General features: G+C 44.6%; 1 protein-coding gene across 3 annotated transcripts in view; it reads left to right on the plus strand.

The window, feature by feature from the left end:
- Nucleotides 1-22,825, plus strand: part of LOC137378740 (meckelin-like) — a 196,324-nt gene that overhangs the window by 88,782 nt on the left and 84,717 nt on the right. For all 3 annotated transcript variants that reach the window (XM_068049104.1, XM_068049105.1, XM_068049106.1), the window contains exons 9-12: nt 11,817-11,916; nt 16,315-16,392; nt 19,789-19,854; nt 21,774-21,918. In XM_068049104.1, coding sequence (XP_067905205.1) covers nt 11,817-11,916; nt 16,315-16,392; nt 19,789-19,854; nt 21,774-21,918 — 389 coding nt within the window. The remainder of the gene's footprint in view (nt 1-11,816; nt 11,917-16,314; nt 16,393-19,788; nt 19,855-21,773; nt 21,919-22,825) is intronic.

Raw genomic sequence — 22,825 nt, forward strand, 5'->3', positions numbered from 1 at the left:
CAGGATTAGAGATGGTGGAGGCACAGAGTATCGCGACGGGTGCAGGGGGGGCGGTGGCGGGGCAGAGAGCCCTTCGTCGCCCCGTCCCACGGCGATCTTCCCGGGGCCGGGATATTCCGACGGCGGCCTTCCTGCCCAGAGGCCAGTTGATACCCTTAAATGGCCTATAAACGGCCAATTAAAGGCCTTTTCCCACCACCGTAGGGATCTTAGCAGTGGTGGGGTGCCTTCACCCCACAGGGAGGATGCCTTGTAAAAAGAGCTGCCCTCGCTGCGGGCTTGGCGGGTTGTGGTGGGGGGGGGGGTCCCTCCTCTATGGGCAATTTGTGGCCCATGGAGGACCCCCACCGAGAATGACTTTATCCACCCCGGGCTGTCAGGTGGACAACACAAGTGAGAACCAGGCTGAATATAGAAAATTTAGAGGGAGCTCATAACAGCAACAAAGGAAGAGTATGAGAAGAGACTGGCAGCTAACAAAGACTTCTATAGGCATAATAATAGTAAAATGGTAGTACAAGGAGGAGTAGGGTCGATTAGGCACCAAAAAGGGGATTTACACATGGAGTTGGAGGGTATAGGCTGAGATACTAAATGAGTACTTTGCATCTATCTTTACCAAAGAAGATGATGTTGCCAAAGTCATGGTGAAAGAGGAGGTAGATGAGACACTCGATGGGCTAGAGATTGATAAAGAGAGGGTATTAGATAGGCTGGCTGCACTTAAAGTTAATAAGTCACTAGGGCTGAATGAGATGCATCCGAGGATACTGAGGGAAATTGCAGAGGCACTGGTCATAATCTTCCAATGCTCCTTAGATATTGGGGTGGTGCCAGAGAATTGCAAATGTTGCACCCTCGTTCAAAAAAGGGCGTAAGGATAAGCCCAGCAACTATAGGTCAATCAGTTTAACCTCGGTGGTGGGAAAGCTTTTAGCATTTGGGACAAAATGATCTGGGACAAAATTAGCAGTCATTTGGACAAACCTGGATTAATTAAGGAAAGTCAACATGGATTTGTTGAATGCAAATGATGTTTAATTAACTTGCTTGAGTTTTTTAATGAGATAACAGGGAGGGTTGATGAGGGTAATGCCGTTGATGTGGTGTATATGGACTTCCAAAAGGCATTTGATGAAGTGCCACACAACAGGCTGGTCAGAAAAGTTGGACCCCATGGAATAAAAGGGACAGTGGCAACATGGATACAAAGTTGGCTGAGTGACAGGAAACAGAGAGTAGTTGTGAATGGTGTATTTTCAGACTGGAGGAAGGTATACAGTGAGGTTCCCTAGAGGTCAGTGTTAGGACCACTGTTTTTCTTGATCTGTATTAATGACCTAGTCTTGGGTGTGTGCGGCACAATTTCAAAATTTTGCAGGTGACACAAAACTTGGAAGTATTGTGGACTGTGAGGAGGATAGTGATGGACTTCAAGAGGGCACAGAGAGGCTGGAGGAATGGGCGGACACGTGGCAGATTAAATTTAATGCAGAGAAATTGTCCCGTTAGGCAGACGCAGCATGGGTTCATGAAGGGCAGGTCATGCTTGACAAGTCTTTTGGAATTCCATGATGACATTACGAGCAAGGTGGACAATGGGGACCCAGTGGATGTGGTGTACCTAGATTTCCAAAAGGCCTTCGACAAGGTGCCGCACAAGAGGCTGCTGCATAAGATAAGGATGCATGGCGTCAGGGGTAAAGTATTAGCATGGATAGAGGATTGGTTGACTAACAGGAAGCAGAGAGTGGGGATAAATGAGTGCTATTCTGGTTGGCAATCAGTCACTAGTGGTGTGCCTCAGGGATCGGTGTTGGGACTGCAATTATTTACAATTTATATAGATGATTTGGAGTTGGGGACCACGTGTAGGGTGTCAAAGTTTGCAGATGACACTAAGATGAGTGGCAGAGTAAAGTGTGCAGATGACTGTGAAACTTTGCAGAGGAACATAGATACATTGAGTGAGTGGGCAAAGGTCTGGCAGATGGAATACTATGTTAATAAATGTGAAGTCATTCATTTCGGTAGGAGTAACAGTAAAAAGGATTATTACTTGAATGGTAAAAAGCTGCAGCATGCTGCTATGCAGAGGGACCTAGGTGTCCTTGTGCATGAATCGCAGAAGGTTGGTCTGCAGGTACAGCAAGTAATTAGGAAGGCAAATGGAATTTTGTCCTTCATTGCTAAAGGGATTGAGTTTAAAAGCAGAGAGGTTATGTTGCAGCTGTATAAGGTACTGGTGAGGCCGCACCTGGAGTACTGTGTGCAGTTTTGGTCTCCTTACTTGAGAAAGGATATACTGGCACTGGAGAGGGTGCAGAGGAGGTTCACTAGGTTGATTCCCGAGTTGAGGGGGATGGTTTATGAGGAGAGACTGAGTAGATTGGGATTATATTCATTGGAGTTCAGAAGAATGAGGGGGGATCTTATAGAAACATATAAAATCATGAAGGGAATAGATAAGATACAAGTAGAGAGGATGTTTCCACTGGCGGGTGAAGCTAGGACAAGAGGGCATAGCCTCAAGATTAGAGGGAGCAGATTTAGGACTGAATTAGGAAGGAACTTCTTCACCCAGAGGGTTGTTAATCTATGGAATTCCTTGCCCAGTGAAGTAGTTGACGCTTCTTCAGTTAACGTTTTTAAAGCTAAGGTAGATATCTTTTTGAACAATAAAGGAATTAAGGGATATGGTGGGAGCGCGGGTAAGTGGATCTGAGTCCACGAAAAGATCAGCCATGATCTTATTGAATGGCGGAGCAGGCTCGAGGGGCCGGACGGCCTACTCCTGCTCCTAGTTCTTATGATCTTATGATCTTATGAAATGTGAAGTGATACATTTTGTTAGGAAGAACAAGGAGAGATAATACAAAATAAAGGATACAATTCTAAAGGGATGCAAGAACAAAGGGACCTGGAGATATATGTTCACAATTAGTTGAAGGTGGCAGGACACATTGAGAAAGCGGTTAATAAATCAAATAGAATCCTGGCCTTATAAATAGAGGCATAGATTACAAAAGCAAAGAAGCTTGGTGAACCTTTATAAAACACGAGTTCAACCTCAACTGGAGCATTGTATCCAATTCTGAGCCCCACACTTGAGGCATGATGTGAAGGCATTATAGAGGTTGCAGAAAAGATTCACGAGAATGGTTTTGGGGATGAGAGACTTCAGTTATGTGAATAGATTGGAGCAGTGGTGAGAGCACTCTTCTGTTCTGTTCTGTTCTGTTCTGTTCAGTGGACCTGCTTAACCAGCAAAAATCACAGTGTGACGTCACAGGAGAGCTGGTAAGTGATTGGTGGGTATTTCTTCCGTGCCTCTTTTTTGATTTGGCCAAGTGTCCTAGTGAATTGTATAATGAGGGTTGTAGATAAGGCTTTAAACTAAATAGTGGGGGAAGGGTTCAATTGAAGGGGCATACATTAATCAGAGTGTTGCAGGAAGGGACAGAGAATACAAGCATAACAGTACTGCAGAAATTAGAACCAGAGTAGGTAAAAATGGTAAAAAGTCAAAGCTTAAGGCTCTTTATCTGAATGCACGTAGCATTTGTAACAAGATAGATGAGCTGACGACAGAGATAGAAATAAATGAATATGATTCGATAGCTATCACAGAAACATGGTTGCAGGATGACCAGGACTGGAAACTCAATGTTCAAGGATATTTGATGTTCCGGAAGAATAGACAGAAAGGAAAAGGAGGTGGGGTAGCTTTGTTATTAAAGGAAGAGATCAGTGCAGTTGTGAGTAATGATGTAGGTGTAATAGATCGTGATGTAGAATCAGTTGGGGTAGAAATAAGGAATAGCAAGGGAAAGAAATCATGGATGGGAGTGGTCTATAGGCCCCCGAGGATTTGCCTCTCAGTAGGACAAAGTATTAATCAGGAAATAATGGAGGCATGTAAGAAGGGCACTGCAATTATCATGGGTAAATTTAATCTGCGTATAGACTGGACAATTCAAATTGACAAGGGTAGCATGAACGACAAATTTGTAGAGTGCATCAGGGATTGTTTCTTAGAACAATACGTTGCAGAACCTACCCGGGAACAGGCTATTTTAGATTTGGTAATGTGTAATGAGGTAGGATTAATAAGAGATCTCGTAGTTAAGGATCCTGCATGGGGAAGCGATCATAACATGGTAGAATTTCAAATTCAGTTTGAGGGTGAGCAACTCGGGTCTCAAACCAGTGTCTTCAACTTAAACAAGGGCGATTACAGAGGTATGAAGAAAGAGTTGTCTAAAGTGGGCTGGGAAGATAGACTACAGGGGAAAGTCAGTGGATGAGCAGTGGCAGACTTTTAAGCAGATATTTCATAACACTCAGCAAACGTTTATTCCAGTCGGAAGGAAGGACTCGAGAACAATGAAGCACCCGTGGATAACAAAGGAAGTTAAGGAGAGTATCAAATCAAAAACAAAGGCGTACAAAGTGGCGAAAGCTAGCGGTAGGCCAGAGGATTGGGAATTTTTTAGAAACCAGCAGCGGATGACTTAAAAACTAGTAAAGAGGGAGAAAATTGATTGAGAGTAAATTGGCAAGAAATATAAAAACAAACAGTAAGTGCTTCTACAGGTATATAAAAAGGAAGAGAGTAGCTAAAGTAAGTGTGGGACCCTTAGAGGATGAGACTGGGGAATTAATAACAGGGAACAGGGAAATGGCAGATAACTTAAACTAATATTTTGCATCGGTCTTCACGGTGGAGGACACTGTAAACATCCCAACGATAATAGATGAGCAAGGTGTAAATGGGAGGTAGAAACTTGTAACAATCTCTAATGGGGGGGAAAAGGTGCTGGACAAACTGATGGGACTAAAGGCAGACAAGTCGCCAGGACCTGATGGCCTGCATCCAAGGGTTTTAAAAGAAGTGGCTGCAGAGATAGTGGAGGCATTGGTCATAATATACCAAAACTCACTGGATTCCGGTAGGGTACCAGCGGATTGGAAAACCGCTAATGTGACACCCCTATTCAAGAAGGGAGGGAGACCAGTTAGCTTAACATCTGTCATTGGGAAAATGTTAGAGTCCATTATTAAGAAATAGCAGGACATTTAGAAAAACATAATGCGATCAAACAGAGTCAACATGGTTTTATGAGAGGGAAATTATGTTTGACAAATTTGTTAGAGTTCTTTGAGGATATAACAAGCAGGGTGGATAAAGGGGAACCGGTAGATGTAGTGTATTTGGATTTTCAGAAAGCATTTGATAAGGTGCCACATAAAAGGTTATTGCACAAAATAGGAGCTCAGGGTATTGTGGGGTAATGTGTTGGCATGGATTGAGGATTGGCTAACACACACAAGGCAGAGATTCGGGATCAATGGGTCTTTTTCAGGTTGGAAAGCCGTAACTAGTGGGGTGCCACAAGGATCAGTCCTAGGTCCTCATCTATTTACTATCTATATTAATGACTTGGAGGAAGGGAAAGAGTGTAGTGTATCCAAATTTGCTGACGATACAAAAATAGGTGGGAAGGCATGTTGTGATGAAGACGCAAAGAATCTGCAAAGGGATATAGATAGGTTAAGTGAGTGGGCAAAAACTTGACAGATGGAGTTCAATGTGGGAAAGTGTGAGGTCATCCACTTTGGTAGGAAGAATAAATAGGCAGATTATTATTTAGATGGAGAAAGACTACAAAATACTGCAGTACAGAGGGATCTGGGTGTTCTTGTACATGAAACACAAAAAGTTAGTATGCAGGTGCAGCAAGTAATTAGGAAGGCAAATGGAATTTAGGAATGCAAGGGGGTTAGAGTTTAAAAATGAGTAAGTCTTGTTACAACTGTACAGGGTGTTGGTGAAGCCACACCTGGAGTACTGCATAAAGTTTTGGTCCCTGTATTTATTTTTTATTTTATTTATTTAGAGATACAGCACTGAAACAGGCCCTCCGGCCCACCGAGTCTGTGCCGACCATCAACCACCCATTTATACTAATCCTATACTAATTCCATATTCCTACCACATCCCCATCTGTCCCTATATTTCCCTACCACCTACCTATACTAGGGGTAATTTATAATGGCCAATTTTCCTATCAGCCTGCAAGTCTTTGGCATGTGGGAGGAAACCGGAGCACCTGGAGGAAACCCACGCAGACACAGGGAGAACTTGCAAACTCCACACAGGCAGTACCCAGAATTGAACCTGGGTCCCTGGAGCTGTGAGGTTGCGGTGCTAACCACTGCGCCACCCCAAGGAATTTAAGGAAGGATATACTAGCATTGGAGGCAGTTCAGAAAAGGTTCACTAGGCTGATTCCTGGGATGAAGGGATTGTCTTATCAAGAGTGGCTAAACAGGTTAGGCCTTTATTCATTGGAGTTTAGAAGAATGAGAGGTGATCTTATTGAAACATATAAGATTTTAAGGGGGTTTGACAGGGTAGATGTTGAGAAGATGTTTCCACTGGTGGGGGAATCTCGAACTAGGGGACATAGTTGCAGAATAAGGGGGCACACATTTAAAACTGAGATGCAAAGGAATTTCTTCTCTCAGAGGGTGGGGAATCTCTGGAATTCTCTACCTCAGAGAGTTGTGGAGGCTAGGTCGCTAAATGTATTGAAGGAGGAGGTAGATAGGTTTTTGAAATCTTGGGGTGTCGAGGGTTATGTGTAGCAGGCCCGAAAGAGGAGTTGAGGCCTGGGACAGATCAGCCATGATCTTATTGAAGGGCGGGGCAGGCTTGAGGGACTGAATGGCCTACTCCTCTTATTTCTTATGTTCTTATGTAAGCTGGGGTTGTTCTCCTTAGAGAAGAGAAGGTTGAGAGAGCTTTGATAGAGGTGTTCAAAATCATGAGGGGTCTGGACAGAGTAGATAGAGAGAAACTGTTCCCATTGGCGGAAGGATAAAGAACTCGAGGATACAGATTTAAGGTGATTGGCAAAAGCACCAAAGGTGACCTGAGGAAAATCTTATTTTATGCAGCATGTGGTTAGGGTCTGGAATGCACTGCCCGAGAGTGCGGTGGAGGCAGATTCAATTGTGGCTTTCTAAAGGGAATTGAATAACTATCTGAAGAGAAAAAAATTGCAGGGCTACATAGAAAAGGCAGGGGAGTGGGACTAACTGAGTCGCTCTTGCATAGAGCCGGCATGGATACAACAGGTTAAATGAATTCCTCTGTGTTGTAACCATTCTATGATTCTGTGTCTGTAAGGGATGCCCTTGTGTGATTGTTATATAATTCAACAGCTTTGAACAATGACACATCCAGGCGTGGTGTTTAGTGAACCAGATCATCTTCCAGATGAGCTGCTGAATCAGCTGTGTCACACTATCACAGAGCCTCATCTTCAAGCAGTCAAGGGCAAGGCAACTGTAGAATGAGATCAGTTTGCAGAAGCTTCCATTTTCCTTCATTATAGAGCAGATCTTTCTTTTCGTCTCTTGTGCCAATGAAGAACAGGCTGTCATCTGTCTTTTCGGACATAAGGACACCAACCGTCCTCTCCTGCAGCTGCACATCCCCCAGAAACTCCTGCACTTCGCTAACATGCTATTAAAACACACATGTACTGGGGGGAATTTTACGAAGCACTGGGGGTCTCGGCCCTTGGCTGGAAAGTTGGCGAGAGACCCGTGTTGCCTCCTTTGTGGTAGGCCCGCCGTATGTTGAGCCAATCACGCACTTGAAATGCCACTGGCAGGCCTTTCCCAGAATCAGAACCACAGTGGTGGGAAGTACTGCCCGCTGAGAGCTGCCGCCCAATCAAATGCTGGCAACTCTTTTGTTCGGCAGTGCCACCGGGGGGGGCGGGGGGCACACTGGAATGAGACCCACTGGAGGCCCAGGATCGCGGAGTGACCCATGCCTAAGGTAGGTAATGGCAGGAGGGGTTTCATGCAGTGGGGGATCGCGGGGGGTGGGGGTGGGGGGGGGGGGGGTTGTCGCGGTGTCGGCAGCAGGGGCAAGGGGGTGGGTCTCAGTGGGCCGCCCCCCCCCCCCCCCCCCTTCCAATTGCCGGGTCCCACAATTCGAAAGAATGCCTTTGAATGAGGGACCCCTCATCCACCCCACTCGCCCTGGGACACCACAGGGAACCCCAGATGGGTTTGTGTGTCGTGCTCCCCATGTGGTGGCAGGCCCGCCCGCCACTGGGTTAATACCAGCAGCGGCAGAAAGAGTCCCTTAATTGGGCATTAATTACCCCATAAGGGCCTCAGTTGGTGGCGGGGCAGGGAGGTCGTCCATGGGCCTTCCCGCCACAGACTATATCAGGGTAGAGGTGGGATGGTGGCGGCGTCCCCACCCGTTACCATCCCACCCAATTAAATGCCCTCCCCACCTCCAAACCTGCCGGGGGGAGAGCATAAAAGGCTGCGCATTGTGTGGGACCATTTTGACTTTGGGCGAAAGCATAAAACTTGCGGTATTGGATCAGCTGCCCTTTACACATCTCTCCTGAGTGACAGCGGGGTGTAATGGACTAGTGATCCAATATCCTCCACTTGACGCTATCACACAAAATCACCCCACATAGTCGTTACTGCTCAGTCAGATGAACCATAAAATGTTGCTTTTTTTTAACTGGTTAATTAACTAACTTGCTTGAGATTTTTGATGAGTTCACAGAGAGGGTTGTTGAGGGTAATGCTGTTTATGTGGTGTATATGAATTTATCCTGACTTGGAACTATCTCACCGTTCCTTCATTGTCGCTGGATCAAAATCCTGGAACTCCCTTCTTGACAGCACTGTGGGTGTACCTACACCACATGGACTGCAGCGGTTCAAGAAGGCAGCTCACCACCACCTTCTCGAGGGCAATTTGGGACAGGGCAACGCCCACATCCCATGAATGAATAAAATGTAATTGATACAGTGCAGCACGACAGACTTGTGAGCAAAGTTCTAGCTCATGGAATAAAAGGGACAGTAGCAACATGGATACAAAATTGGCTGAGTGACAGGAAACAAAGACTGGTGATTAATGGATGTTTTTTGGACTGGAGGAAGGTTTATCGTCGAGTTCTCCAGGGGTTGGTGGTAGGACCCCGGCTTTTCCTGATGTATATTAATGAGCTAGACCTTGGTGTACAGGGCACAATTTCAAAATTTGCGGATGATACAATACTTGCAAGTATCGTGAACTGTGAGGAGGATAGTTTAGATAGTCAAAAGGAAGAGGCAGATGACGTTCAATGCAGAGAAAATTGAAGTGATTCATTTTGGTAGAAAGAACATGGAGAGGCAATAAAATAAAGGGTGCAATTCTAAAAGGGGGTGCAGGAGCAGAGGGACCTGTGTATGTGCATAAATCATTGAAGGTGGCAAGGCAGGTTGAGTGAGCAGCTAATAAAGCATACAGCATCCTAGGCTTCATTAATAGGGGCATCAAAAAGCATTCTAGGTCATTAATAGGGGCATAGAGTACAAAAACAAGGAAGTTATATAAAACTTGTATAAAACACTGGTTCAGCCTCAACTTGAGTATTATGTCCAGTTCTGGGCGCCACACTTCAGGAAAGATGTGAAGGCATTAGAGAGGGTGCAGAAAAGATTCACGAGAATGGTTCCAGGGATGAGGAACTTCAGTTATAAAGATAGATTGGAAAAGTTGGGACTCTTTTCCTTGGAGAAGAGAAGATTTCGAGGAGAATTGATAGAGGTATTCAAAATCAGGAGGGGTCTGGACAGAATAGATAGGGAGAAACTGTTCCCATTGGTGGAAGGATTGAGAACAAGAGGGTACAGATTTAAGGTAATTGGCAGAAGAAGAAAAGGCAACATGAGGAAAAACTTTCACACAGCAAGTGGTTAAGATTTGGAATGCACTGCCTGGGAGTGTGATGGAGGTAGGTTCAATTGAGGCATTCAAGAGGGAATTGGATTGTTATCTGAAAAGGAAGCATGTGCAGGGTTACGGGGAGAAGGCAGAGGAGTGGCACTAGGTAAACTGTTCTTTCAGAGGTCTAATGGCTTCCTTCTGTGCTGTAACCATTCTACGATTCTATAATTACAGTGTAGAATAACTTGAAAAGGCAAATATGTGTGTCTTTGAGGTATCTGTTTAGCTCATCAGACAATACAAAGGTTTTTGTTCCCTCCCGATCAAGGATGTGAATCATGGCCTGGGCGGTTCATTTTGCAAGATCAATGACCCTTTTGAAACACTTGGCATGGCACTGTGCCACTGTGATGCCAAAGATATCTTCATTTTATAAGGAGTGTCATGACAGCAGGTTGAAGCTTGTACAGTTCACAGGTTCGTGATTAAGAGTCGGAATCACATCTGCTTTATCTTCTCTGAAACCTCGAACAATTGTAGTGCTTCCTCTTTTTCACCAGATAAGATCAGATGACTCCATGCTGACCAGGATTCAAAACCGGGAGCTTCCCGGTCTGTGTAACTTGGTATTAAAAAGTGCACTTTGCAAGCGAAGGGGGAGCCCCTTTCATAATTGCTGAGAGCACGGAAAGACTTGTTGTAATTGTACTACGGCCCCAATGGAAAGTGGCGGATGAGTGCAGCTCAACAATCTGTTGTGCACAGCATCTTGCCAATTGAGAACAGAGGGAGAAATTTTAAACATGTCCTGTCTGCACACAAACTCAAGGAAACTTCCTGTATCTTCACAGAATGCAGGTACAGTGCTGTCTCCTGAAGATAGAAATTATGATCTGACATTCTCACTCTCGTGTTCAAATCCCTCCATGGCCTTGCCCCATCCTATCTCTTTAACCTCCTTGCCCAACAACCCTCTGAGATCTCTGTGCTCCTCCAACTATGTCCTCATGCGCATTCCCCATTCCACACAATTGGCAGTCATGCCTTCAGCTGTCTAGATCCTAAGCTCAGGAATTCCTCAATCTCTCCGCCTCTCACTCCTTTGAGGCTCTCCTTAAAACTTACCTCTTTATCCAAGCTTTTAGTCACTTATCATAATATCTCTTTCTTTAACCCAGTGTCAATTCTTGTCTGATAAGACTCCTATGATGTGCCTTGGGACTTTATCACGTTAAAGGTGTTACATAAATGCAAGTTGTTGTTGTTTTAGAAAGGATTCTATTGCAGTACAACCTGGATGACCAGAAACAATCCTTTAAGTAGAGTTTTTCATGTAGAATTCTGTGATTAATAATACAAGAGGAAAGGGCTAAATCTGGTTCGCAGCATGTATTTAATTCCACACCAGGCGTGTGATGAGCGATTGGACTTTTTAACCAAGAATTTCTGAGTTCTGCCAGTCAGGTATTTCTGCTAGCATCATGGCACCAAGATGGTACCTATGGGTAAATCTAATGATCTCCTACTCCCATGAGAGCAGAGACAAGGCTACGACACTGTACCACTAATAATCTTAACAGTGGCTCCTCTTCAAAAGTACTTCATTGGCTATAAAGCACTTTAGGACATCTTGAGGTAGCATACACAGTGTTTAAATGCAAATGCTTTCTTTCTTGTGCTACCTTCAAGCTCCCTCTCTGGGAGTGCAGGAGCATTGAATTTATCCTGTAATCTCCAATTGTAAAAAATATTGACATATATTCTTGTACCAAAAAGGTATTTCAGGGCAAAGAGAACACGTTGTTTGAGTTGCAAGTTGTTCGAGTCGTGGTGGGGTTCACTGGGCAACTGATGACCTGCTTTTTGAAAGAATGCTTGGTGCCAGGCCATTCATAGGCAGCATGAGTTTGGCAAATGATCTTTTCTGTGCTTGTGACAGTTACCTGCTTGATTGTGCTTCTTGACAAAGAGGAGAATGGCCGCTTAACCTTTCTTCATTTTCCACGATGGCTTATCTGTTTTTTTTTTAATTTTTCCCTTTTTTCTGCAGTACTAGCTACCTCCCGAAACTCTTTTATGTGGATACGAATATAGCAGCATCCCTGGGACAAACAGCCCCGAAGGGACTCTCTTTCAGAAAGGATTCACAGGCAAGTGTATGGTGATGTATATGCAGTATTGGGGCAGGAACAGCCCACTTTCATCCACAGCTTAATCTAGCTGGCAGCAGATGGCTTCTGGCAATCAGCAACATGTAACTGGATGACCCTAAATATATGTTGTGTGCAGTTTCTTGCCATCAAGGATTGCTTAATGAGCGATTGGGCTGGGCTGTTGGATGGTCTATATTTTGGCAGCTGCGTTTTCCTGCATGTCAACGGTGACGTCAAGACAAATGTATTTGAAGCATTTTGTGATGTTCTGAGGGCGCACTAGAAGGAAAGAATTTGCATTTATATAACAACTTTCACAGGTGGCTGCCAATTGGAACCTATTGCCTGTTTGTTGCTGACTCACCTTTGCCACTTTTGGTGGCATGCTGGCCCTTATGCCTTGTGGTAACTACTGATGCAGGTTGAAGGTCATGCGAACAACCTTTAGGTCTCAAAATGGCCCAGATGTTGCTGAAAGCAACTCAGATGTGGCATCTGAACAACGCTCATCGTCATCAAAGTGCAAATCGGCCAGCAACTTGTGGCAAGGAAGAGATGCCTCAGGAATTGTGAATCGCCCCAAGTTGCTGTATGATTTGTGCTCCTCCATTGTTAGCCTCGTGGAATTGGCAGCGCGCCCTCAACCATCCCATGAGTTACATGAAGTTGCTGCTTTTGTACAGTAATTATCCATTAAACTTGCCACAGAAAGTTGTCTCGTAATTAATAGCATAACTACCCTTTTAACAACGTGATAATTGTTAATGACTGATGATCAACCTCTCTTGGCCAGAAAATAAACAATTACAAATGTGGGGCCTCATTCCCTCAGGTTGTGAATTCTCTCTTTCTGCATCTGATTTGACATTGCATGCACCCATTCTAATTCACCCACCTTCTCAGTCTTTCCTCTGCTTATTTCTCAATTCTTCATCCTAATTGGTAATGGAGATACATGTCGTTCAGCAAGGTTCCATACGCCGTGTTGCCCTTGCCATGCTGTTATCAGATCATGCTTCGATAAACTTTGTGGGCAAATATTTTTAAATCTATATGTGCTCAAACAAGTTTAACTAACAAATACCCAAATCCAACAAAATCAGGGCCTTTGTCGTTTCTGTAAATTTATAATGGGGCCAATGCTATAATAAATTTGAATATGACAGTTGCAAAGTTCACCTGAACATTTCTTAAATCAATAATATTTTTGGAATGAGGCGAAACAAGAACAGAATGGAAACGTGTTTTACTTTTGATTTTGGTGATTAACTATTCCTACGGTCCTTAATCAAGGCCAAGAAATAATAAAGGATCACAAAATAAAGGAGGGAGCCGGATCCTGTACGGCTTTGTATATTACAAATAGCATACGATAAGAAAAATCTATTTGGCCCAAAAATCGAGTGTTTTCCACAGGACATGTATTTATAAAACCTCTACCCCACCCATTGAACCTGCTGAGGGGATGTTCTGTTTAACTACTTCTATTCTGTTTAAATCCTCCTATTCCTTTCGTGAGCAGTATGATTTGGGAATCAAGGAATATGGGAATAGAGCAGGAAGGTAAAGTTGAACTAGAAGATCAGCCACGGTCTTATTGAATGGTGGCGCATGCTCGAGGGGCTGAATGGTCTATTCCAGCTCCTATTTCTTATCTTCTTATGAGTTAGACTTTGCAAACAGCATTATTGTTCAGTGAGGAGAGTGATGCGTATTTAAAATTCTAAGATATCTGGCACACAAGCTGTGTCATAAAACACACTGTCAGTAATAAATATATGACTCCCTGTCTATAATGTGTTTTTTGTATATTTCCCCCAAGACAGTCTGATAGAGAGATGGTGCTGCATTTAAATTCCAGATGCTCCCTGGCAAAGCTGAGACGTTTGGATATGAAAGGCAGTGCGGTCTTTGCTGTATCTTAGTATGTGTTGGCTGTGTCTCAGGAGTAGCACTCTTGCTTGGGAGTCAGAATGTTTTGGGTTTAAGTCTCGCTCTGGAAATTATTTAATCCAGGCTGACGCTTCATTCAGTACTGTCAAAGGGTCTGTGTTTTGCATTAGGTGTAGAACTGTCCTCTCGACTGGACATAAAAGATCCCATGGCATTAATCAGGAAGAGCAGGGAAGTTCTCCTTAGTGTACTGGCCAATATTGATCCCTCAACCAACATCTAAAACATATGATATGGTCCTTTATTTCGTTGCTTTATGAGAGCTTGCTGTGTGCAAATTGGCTGCCACGTTTGCTACCTTACAACTGCAACTACATTTTACAAGAACTTCATTGGCTGGAAAGTATTTGGGATGACCTGAGGTTGCGAAAGGCAAAGGAAGTCAGAAACAAACGTCTGACAGGGATATGAGAGCAGATGTAACTGCCTGATCAAATTTACCAGCTGTACAATTCCCCAGTAGTTAGCTGCCAATTATTTTACGATAGTCCTGCAGTAACAAATCACAAGCATTAGTCTGTTGGTTTGAATCAATACCAGGAGGATACCATGACACTCAGTATCTGCACCAACAGCTGTTAGCAGCCCAGACAGATATCTAATTAGACTAAAACTAAGCATCAAATTAGCTTTGTGAAAAGCAGATGGTCTGGAGTGATTTTAAGAGTGTTTTGTAACCACAGGGTTTAACTAACCATTATAAAACTCTCTCTCATCAGTCTCAAGGGTTGTGATGTTATCTGAATTCTGAGGTTAGATTGCTACATCATAATCGCCCCCATGGTGACAACCGTTCCCTAATCCATTTAACGGCTAGTCACGTCTGTGAAATATATTAGCCTCCAGTACCCTTGTGTTGATCATAATAGGGTAGATCGTGCCTTTGTTCGATGGTCTGATACGAGTGACAGCGAGTCAGCAGCCTGCTTTACATCTCTCCCCATTTTTATTTCTGTTGACTTGAATGAAAATAAAATCAGGAGCAATGTAAAATGTGCTGCCCCTTTGTGGTCACCGCCGGTATGCCATTGTCTCACAAAGTCAAGATCTACCCCAATGAGTCTCATATTTTCACCTCTTCCATTGTCTCAGAACATTGAGAAATCAGTTTGCTAATTTTTTTTGTTGAGGGCCACAATCCAAGGGAGCATCCTACTCAAAAGTCCCTTTGAATAATGTTTGGATGTTCTGGGTCATGCCTACAGCTCCCGGCATACTGAGCTGAAGTTTTCAGAGGTGGCAGTCTGGGTAGTTTCCAAGTAGAGCCCAGGCAGACACTTTACCATAGAACCTTCTCTCTTGCCTGGATAACTCCAACTCCTCAAAGCGTGGCCATACTTTCTCTCACTGGAGACGGAATCCCAGCTTTGACAGTGCTGCACAGCCAGGCCAGCCATGAGTGAAATCAGGCTGAAAATGGGCCTTGGACTATTTTGTGCAAGAATGCTAAGCGCTTGCAAGCAGTGGCGGCTGCACTTTTTTAAGGGTAATTAAACCTGGCAAATTTAAGGATATTTGTATTAATTGAACCATTGCACATCTCCCCCTTTTCACACCCTGATTCAGTGGGTGTGAGAATGCAAATTCTTGTGGTGATTGGGAGTGAAAAGCAGATACAGTGGGCTGAATTTTAATGGCCCTTCGACGCTACGGGTCGCAGTGCAGGGACTGGTAAAATTCAGCGGGGAGAGGCCCGCCTCTATCGAGGAGGGCCTGCCGCATATTATTGGTGGTGGGGGGATCTCGGTGCGCCTCCCCGCCCCCCCCCCCCCCCCCCCCCCTGGTGGCAGGCCCTTCGTCAGCATATGCAAATTAATATTAATAATATGTAAATAAACCTACCTGCAGGTGGTGGCCGTTCCATGCCGATATTACGACTGCCGTTCGTGCTTCGCGGGTCTTAGGACCTCCATCTTGATTGGAGGTGGGGATGGTGGGAAGGGGTTGAAGGGCAAAAGTTTGAAGGTTTGCGGGGTGGGGGGGGGGTGGTGGTAAAGTTCAGGTCGGGAAAAAGGCATGTTTTTATTATCCTGGGCAATTAAATGACTATTGGGGGGGGGGGGGTGGTTTGGGGAAGGGCCTCCATCACAAATGTTTTTATTTAATAAAAATTTATAACGATATACCTTTAAAAATTAAAATTAATTGTAAGGGCTCAAAGCCCTTTATAAATAGTGCCTGCGTGGTGGCGCTGGACGCCGTTGCCGGAAGCGCGGGCGACTGCCCCCTCTATGTCATCGGGGCGGCCGCCCCCCTCCTCTATTTAAATGAGCCCCCACGCGTAATATTGCAGGGGCTCAGGGACGGCGCATTCGCGCAGGATGCACGCCGCCTTCAGAATGCGCCGCTGCGAAGTGCAGCACACTCATAAAATTCAGCCCGCTGGCATCTTTGTTGAATTGCTGTGTCTTGTTTAACATTGTCCCTTTTATTTGCCTATAGATTGCCTTGAAAATTGTGAAATATGACACTCGTGGAAACTTTCTGGGCTGGGAAGATGTGAGAGGAGGTACTTTACAGGTGAGACATTGCACCATATGGCTCTCTTGTTTTGCTTTCTTTCATGGGATGTGGGCATCACTGACAGACCAGCATTTGTTGCCCATCCCTAATTGTCCTTGAACTGAGTGGCTTGCTGGGCCATTTCGGAGGGTAGTTAAGGGTCCGCCACATTACTGTAATTCTAGAGTCACATGTAGGCCAGACGAGGTAAGGACAGTAGATTTCCTTCCCTAAGGGATATTAATGAACCAGATGGGTTTTTATGACAATCACTGAGACTAGTTTTCAATTCCAGATTTTTATTAATTAATTGAATTTAAATTCCACTAGCTGCTGTGGTGGGATTTGAACCCATGTCCCCAAGACATTAGCTTGCGCCTCTATTACTAGTTCTGTGACATTATCCCTATGCTCCCATCTCCCCTGCTGTTACACGCACAGTTAAAAATGGTTAAAGCTGGAACACTGCAGAGTATCAAGGCCCGAGCACGGCAACGGTAGGATGCAGGTTGCTTTGCAAGCCCTCCGTACTCAACTCCTGATACCGACTTTCCCATTACGGTAGATAGCAAGAGAAGGCAGGAGAAAATGAAAGGAAAAATCACTACAGGGAGTGTGTGCAGCATCGGTGGGAGGATCTACTAATGGTGGCTAAGGCATGAAGGAGGCAGTGCCCAAAGTTAGGTCACTTTAAAGAGGGTATAAATTCATAGCATCGTCTCACACAGCTCCAAATGCTGGTTACAACATGGAAAAGGGTTTGCAAACAGGTTTCTGGTATCGGGAAAGGGAAAACGAGATAACAACATTTGCACAGTTGTTATCTCAGTCCCAGTTTCTTCTATCTTTCTGCAGGCCCATTCACCAACATCAGTTGTTTAAAACACCTGACCTTGCTACAGTTATCTCTGGCTCTATCAGAGGTTCCACCTTCATGGAAGTTGCATACATAAAATTGTGATCTCCTGGTTGAAGGCATGTTCTGCCTGATGTTGGAGGACACAATTCCTCACAATGCAAAGGAAAGCAGGAAAGGCCCCGTCAAGTAATAAGCCAATTTGCCCAGTTTGTGTTGTGCCATCTTGAGACATTGCTGTTCATTATTATTTTACGAGGAGCCAACAACAACAATAACGTGCACTTATATTGTGTCTTTAACATAGTAAAATGTCTCAAGGCATTTCACAGGCGTGTTAGCAAACAAAATTTGACACTGAGCCACTTTAGGAGACATTAGGACAGGTGACCAAAAGCTTGGTCAAAGAGATAGGAGAAGAGAGTGGTAGAGAGATGGTTTAGGGCCCAGACAGCTGAAGGTCTGGCCAGCAATGATGAAGCAATGAAAAATCAGGCATGTGCAAGACACCAGAATTGAAGGAATACAGAGATCTTGGAGGATTGCAGGACAGGAGGAGGTTCAAGAGATAGGGAGGGGGCGAGCAAGGCCATGGAGAGATTTGAAAACCAGGATATGAATTCTAAAATTGAGGTGTTGCCTTGTTTGTTTTTCTTGCTGAAGAGTGAGAGAGCAAAACATTGCCTTTGAAACAATTCTATCTCAGGGCTGTAGTAAAGATGCCGGTCTATGCTAACATACAGTGGACTCTCAATTGAAATTCTACTCCTCTGCTTTGCTCATTGTTGGAAAACTTTGATTCTTGTTGCTCCTGATAAATAATTTAACAAGTGGGTAGTGTTATTAATGTATTTTCAAGGTGGCTGCTTGAAGCTTAGTTGATCATTGATATTTTATAGTCCATACTTGTGTTTCATTGTCTCTTTATCTTCTTTACTAGTGCCTGTAACCATCACACCTCTTGCAGGCTGGTTACCAGGTCAGGTTGGGACAGATAGGACTCATCCACAACAGCCATAAGTGGCTGGTCACACACGAAGTTAGCAGGAAATGTGTTCAATGGGGTGAGATTGGTCCTGTCAGGGAATGCGCTCTACCTTGAAATGAATCACGTTTTTATCATGTAGCTATCTCTAAACTGGAGTGATCCATTTAGGCAACTTAGAAAGACTGTGTTGTTTGGAATGTGAATTTTGTAACACAGTGACTGAGAATCCAATCACCCAGTTGCCAAAAATATTGTTAATATTGAGACTCATTTCCATCAGGTTCCAAAAAAATTGTTTTTAGAAGTGAGTGCACTCTGGTATCTCATGCACTTCCACTACGAGATAAGGGACATTTATGGATAAATATTTTCTATGCAGCTCACATTGATGAAAATGCCGTTGTGCATGTAAAGTGGGAATGAAGGAAAACAAATTCATTAGAGATCAGTTATCTGAAGGTTGCACATTCTGATCTGTTGCTCACAGTTATTCTCTCTCTCTCTCTCTCTCTCTCTCTCTGGAACCAAGTGGTTTTTCTATACATTTGATGCATGACATGTAACAGCAGCACTAAGTTTCCTGCTTAATTTCCAAAGGGCAATAATTACAGAATTTTTCATATATTATAATTAAAGATCCGCTAACGTATTCCAATAGAACCTCCAGGTTTCCCTCCATGGCTTCGCCCCTCCCTATCTCTGTAATCTTCTCCAGTCCTACAACCCTCCGAGATCTCTGCACTTCTCCATTTCTGGCCTCTTGTGCATCCTCAATTTAAGTCTCTCTATCATTGGTGGCCGTGCCTTCGGCTGCCAAGGCCCTAAGCCCTGGAATTCCCTCTCTAAACCTCTCCGCCTCCGTATCTTTCTCTCCTCCTTTCAGATGATCCTTACAACCTACCTCTTTGACCAAGCTTTTGACCATTTGCCCTAGTATTTCCTTATGTGGCTTGGTGTTCTGTTTTTACTTTTAATGTTCTTGTGAAGCGCCTTGGGATGTGTTATTATATAAAAGGTGCTATATAAATGCAAGTTGTTGTTTGTGCACCATGGAGCAAATGTTACCGTTCATTTCGCTATTGATCCTGTGTTAAGAACACAGTGGCGCAGTGGTTAGCACCGCAGCCCCACAGCTCCAGCGACCCGGGTTCAATTCTGGGTACTGCCTGTGTGGAGTTTGCAAGTTCTCCCTGTGTCTGTGGGTTTTCTCCGGGTGCTCCGGTTTCCTCCCACAGCCAAAAGACTTGCAGGTTGATAGGTAAATTGGCCGTTATAAATTGCCCCTAGTATAGGTAGGTGGTAGGGAAATATAGGGACAGGTGGGGATGTGGTAGGAATATGGAATTAGTGTAGGATTAGTATAAATGGGTGGTTGATGGTCGGCACAGACTCAGTGGGCCGAAGGGCCTGTTTCAGTGCTGTATCACTACCTAACTAAATGACTCGAGATATTTCTAGTGGTTAATCTGGATAAGCTGCTTTTATTGAGAAATGATAAAATACAACAATTTTCAATTCATTGTGCAATTACTTCAATCTATCTAATACATATATTTATCATTTGTAACAGCTATGCCCTGATACCCAAATATTACTGGATGCAGCGTACAGATTTGGCTCTTCCTATATTCAGTCTGTAAGTAAATCTAAAAATCAACGTAGGCAATCTTCCTTAGTTAACTTCGTTTGCATTAAATCTTAGCATGTTGGGGAAGATTTCCACCTTTTACTCTTCTGAGTGAAATCATGACTTGCAATATATTAAGAAAATATTTGCAGGACTACAGGGGGAGTGGAAATGGGTTAGTTGCTCTTGCAGAGAGTCACCACAAACACAATGGGCCGAATGGCCTCCTTCTGTGTTGTAACCATTCTATGATTCAATGAGAATGTGTTCACCATACTCCCATAAATGGTAAAGAAATTAAATCTCCCATTGTCACAGAAGGCTCATGATCACTGTCAGTGAAGTAGAGAATCATGTGTTGGCTCAAGTGTAGGGAATTGGATGAATGAAAGACATCGGATGTGAAATTCATTGGATGTACCCGACCGACTGGCGCACAAACCACGCAGGTTTTCCTGGTCCTAGACCTGGGCATGTCGGATTGTCATGTGTGCTACAAATACAGGAAAATTGGGAGGAGTTCCATACGGGCATGCACTCCTTCCTGCCTGAATTTACTGTACTTGCTGCACCCAGGGATCCAGTGCATGGATACATTAATTTTGTATGTTATTTGGTTGGATACATGTCAATCAGGGCTTCTGCCTTAATGGACAGAATTTTACCGGTCCCCAGCTGGTGGACTAGGAGGCAGCACAGAAAAATAGCGGGGAACAATATCGGGACAGCTCCGCAATGCAGTCCCAGCAGGCTGCGAGGTGGATCCAAGGAGAGGTAGGCAGCTGATTTGCAAAATTCAAGGCTCTATTATGGAGCCGTCTACATTATGCGTCTGGCAGGGTGGCCCCCTGCTAACTTTACCGAGGCGGTCTCCGTGCAGCAGCCCAGGGAGCATCGGAGCTGGAGGCTTGAAGGCCCAAAGAGGGGGCCGCAGGCAGGGAAGGCAGCCCCTGTGGCCCCAACTACCATTCCCTCCGTGCCCCCCGCCAGAAGATTTTCCCCTCCGACCCTTGGCCCCTTGAATTTTTTATTTTTAATGGACTTGCCTCTCCCCGTGGGACAGCTGAGTTTTCAGAGCTGCTGGCTCTTTGATTGGACTGGTAGCATCAGGAGCCTGCCCACTGTTCTTAATTGGTCAGCTGGCCCGCAGGTAGCCATGTAGAAGGCCGCCTGAGGTAAAACCACTGAGCTGGTCCCACTGCTGGCAGGTGCGGGCTTGAGACCTACTTTTTGCCCCAACACCGGCGTTCCCAAAGAAATGGTACAATTCAGCCCAATGTGTCAGAGGCCAGGCACTAAAACATGATGGTCCTTTGCTCAATTTGGCCTCCTGGCATTCCTTCTTCCTATTGTCAGCAGCGAGCATTCGAGGGTTGTTGGAAACCAAAGAAAGATCAGCCTCAGAACTGCAGCAAGACATTAGCCTGACTGGGAGGCCCACCCTCATCTTGGGCATCGGTGCATTTTTCTTCTCTTACAAGTTTAATCTAAAAGCTATTTACTTTTTAGAAATTAAATCCAAGGCACATTTCCTTGGATAAAATCCCTACACTCGGGTACACCTTTACCTTACTCTCTTCTGGTGCCACTTTAGAGAGGGAATTCCGAGTTTAGGGCTGAAACAGCCTCAAGCACAGTCACCAATGTACATTCCAGATTGTACATACGAAATGGCCAATCTCAGAATACATCAGAAAAAGCAGTTTCAGACTATTTGGCCTTTTAAATGATATTGAGCTGTTTTTATGGCGGAACTTGACCCTGTTTAATCTAAATGAACAACAGTGAAAAGTGCCAGTTATTTTAGGATGAGCTTGTAGTTCTTTGCTTAACCTAACTGATAAACTTCTGAAATGATTTCTTGAGCCATCGGAAGGGAGTTTAGAGACTGCGTCCGGAGGTGAGTGATGCTTATTGTTTTATTTCAGTGTAAGATGCGGATCTCAGATCTTCTCAGCCGATTCCCAGAGCCTGTCCTTTATGAGCTCTTTCTCCTGTTCAACGATAGTGATGGACTGCCGAAGATTTGGCCCATCCCTGTGCGCAATCTAAATCTAGACAGGAACGATATAAGTAAGTTGCTGTGTTCTTTGATGCTTTCATGCTTTTCAGACCAGGAGGTCACATTTGGGTTTTCGGCTGTCTTCTTGATGCCATTAGTTGGCAAGTTCTCGATGAACCTAGCATGCACAGGGAGACTACTTGTAGATTGCCACCAACTCCCTGTTCAGCAACATCATTCTGGGGGAAACAGCAGCTAATGTTCATGCAGCTGGTACCAACTCCCTATCTACATGGACGGAATAGTGGGTACATACAGCACAAAGAGCCACAATCTCATCAGTGACCCAACAGCAGAGGTCACTGGCTTCAACCTCCCTCGAAGACAACGCACAATGCTCAACCAAATCCACGCTGGGCGTGGGCGCTGTAGTCTCCTGCTCTACGGGATGAGGGATGACCCAAAATGTGATTGTGGCCATGATGACCCAGACCATGGAATGCATCACATGCCTTGTTCCAAATTTTGTCCCCTCCTGTAGCTGCTGGGGAAAATGCTATTCTGTTCCTGTGCCTGGGCTTATTGGATCCCTAGGCGCAGTAGATAGAAGAAATTCAGGCAGAGAGGAGTGCACAACCATATGAACTCTTCCTGATTTTCTGGATTCGTTGTGCCCATGGCAACCTGCCAATTAAGATCTGTTGCAAGAGGCACCTCATTTCTCTACTCAGCATCCCAGGGACGCTATCGACTGGACAAACTAAACATCCCACTATAAACTTTCCCATCATACGAAAGTAGTTATAGTATTAACTCTGTGTGGAGGAACCAAGAACACAGTGTCTAAATGGACTGGCCAGTATGGCAGTCCTCCATATATACATGGTGGGGGTAGGGGGTGGGGGGTTCGGGGGTCCCAAGTTCAATCTCTGCTCTTGTGCTGAGTTAGCTGCTCTTTGTTTCTCCAGTGCTAGGCGT

This window comes from Heterodontus francisci, chromosome 17, assembly GCF_036365525.1.
Source record: "Heterodontus francisci isolate sHetFra1 chromosome 17, sHetFra1.hap1, whole genome shotgun sequence".
Lineage (NCBI taxonomy): Eukaryota > Metazoa > Chordata > Chondrichthyes > Heterodontiformes > Heterodontidae > Heterodontus > Heterodontus francisci.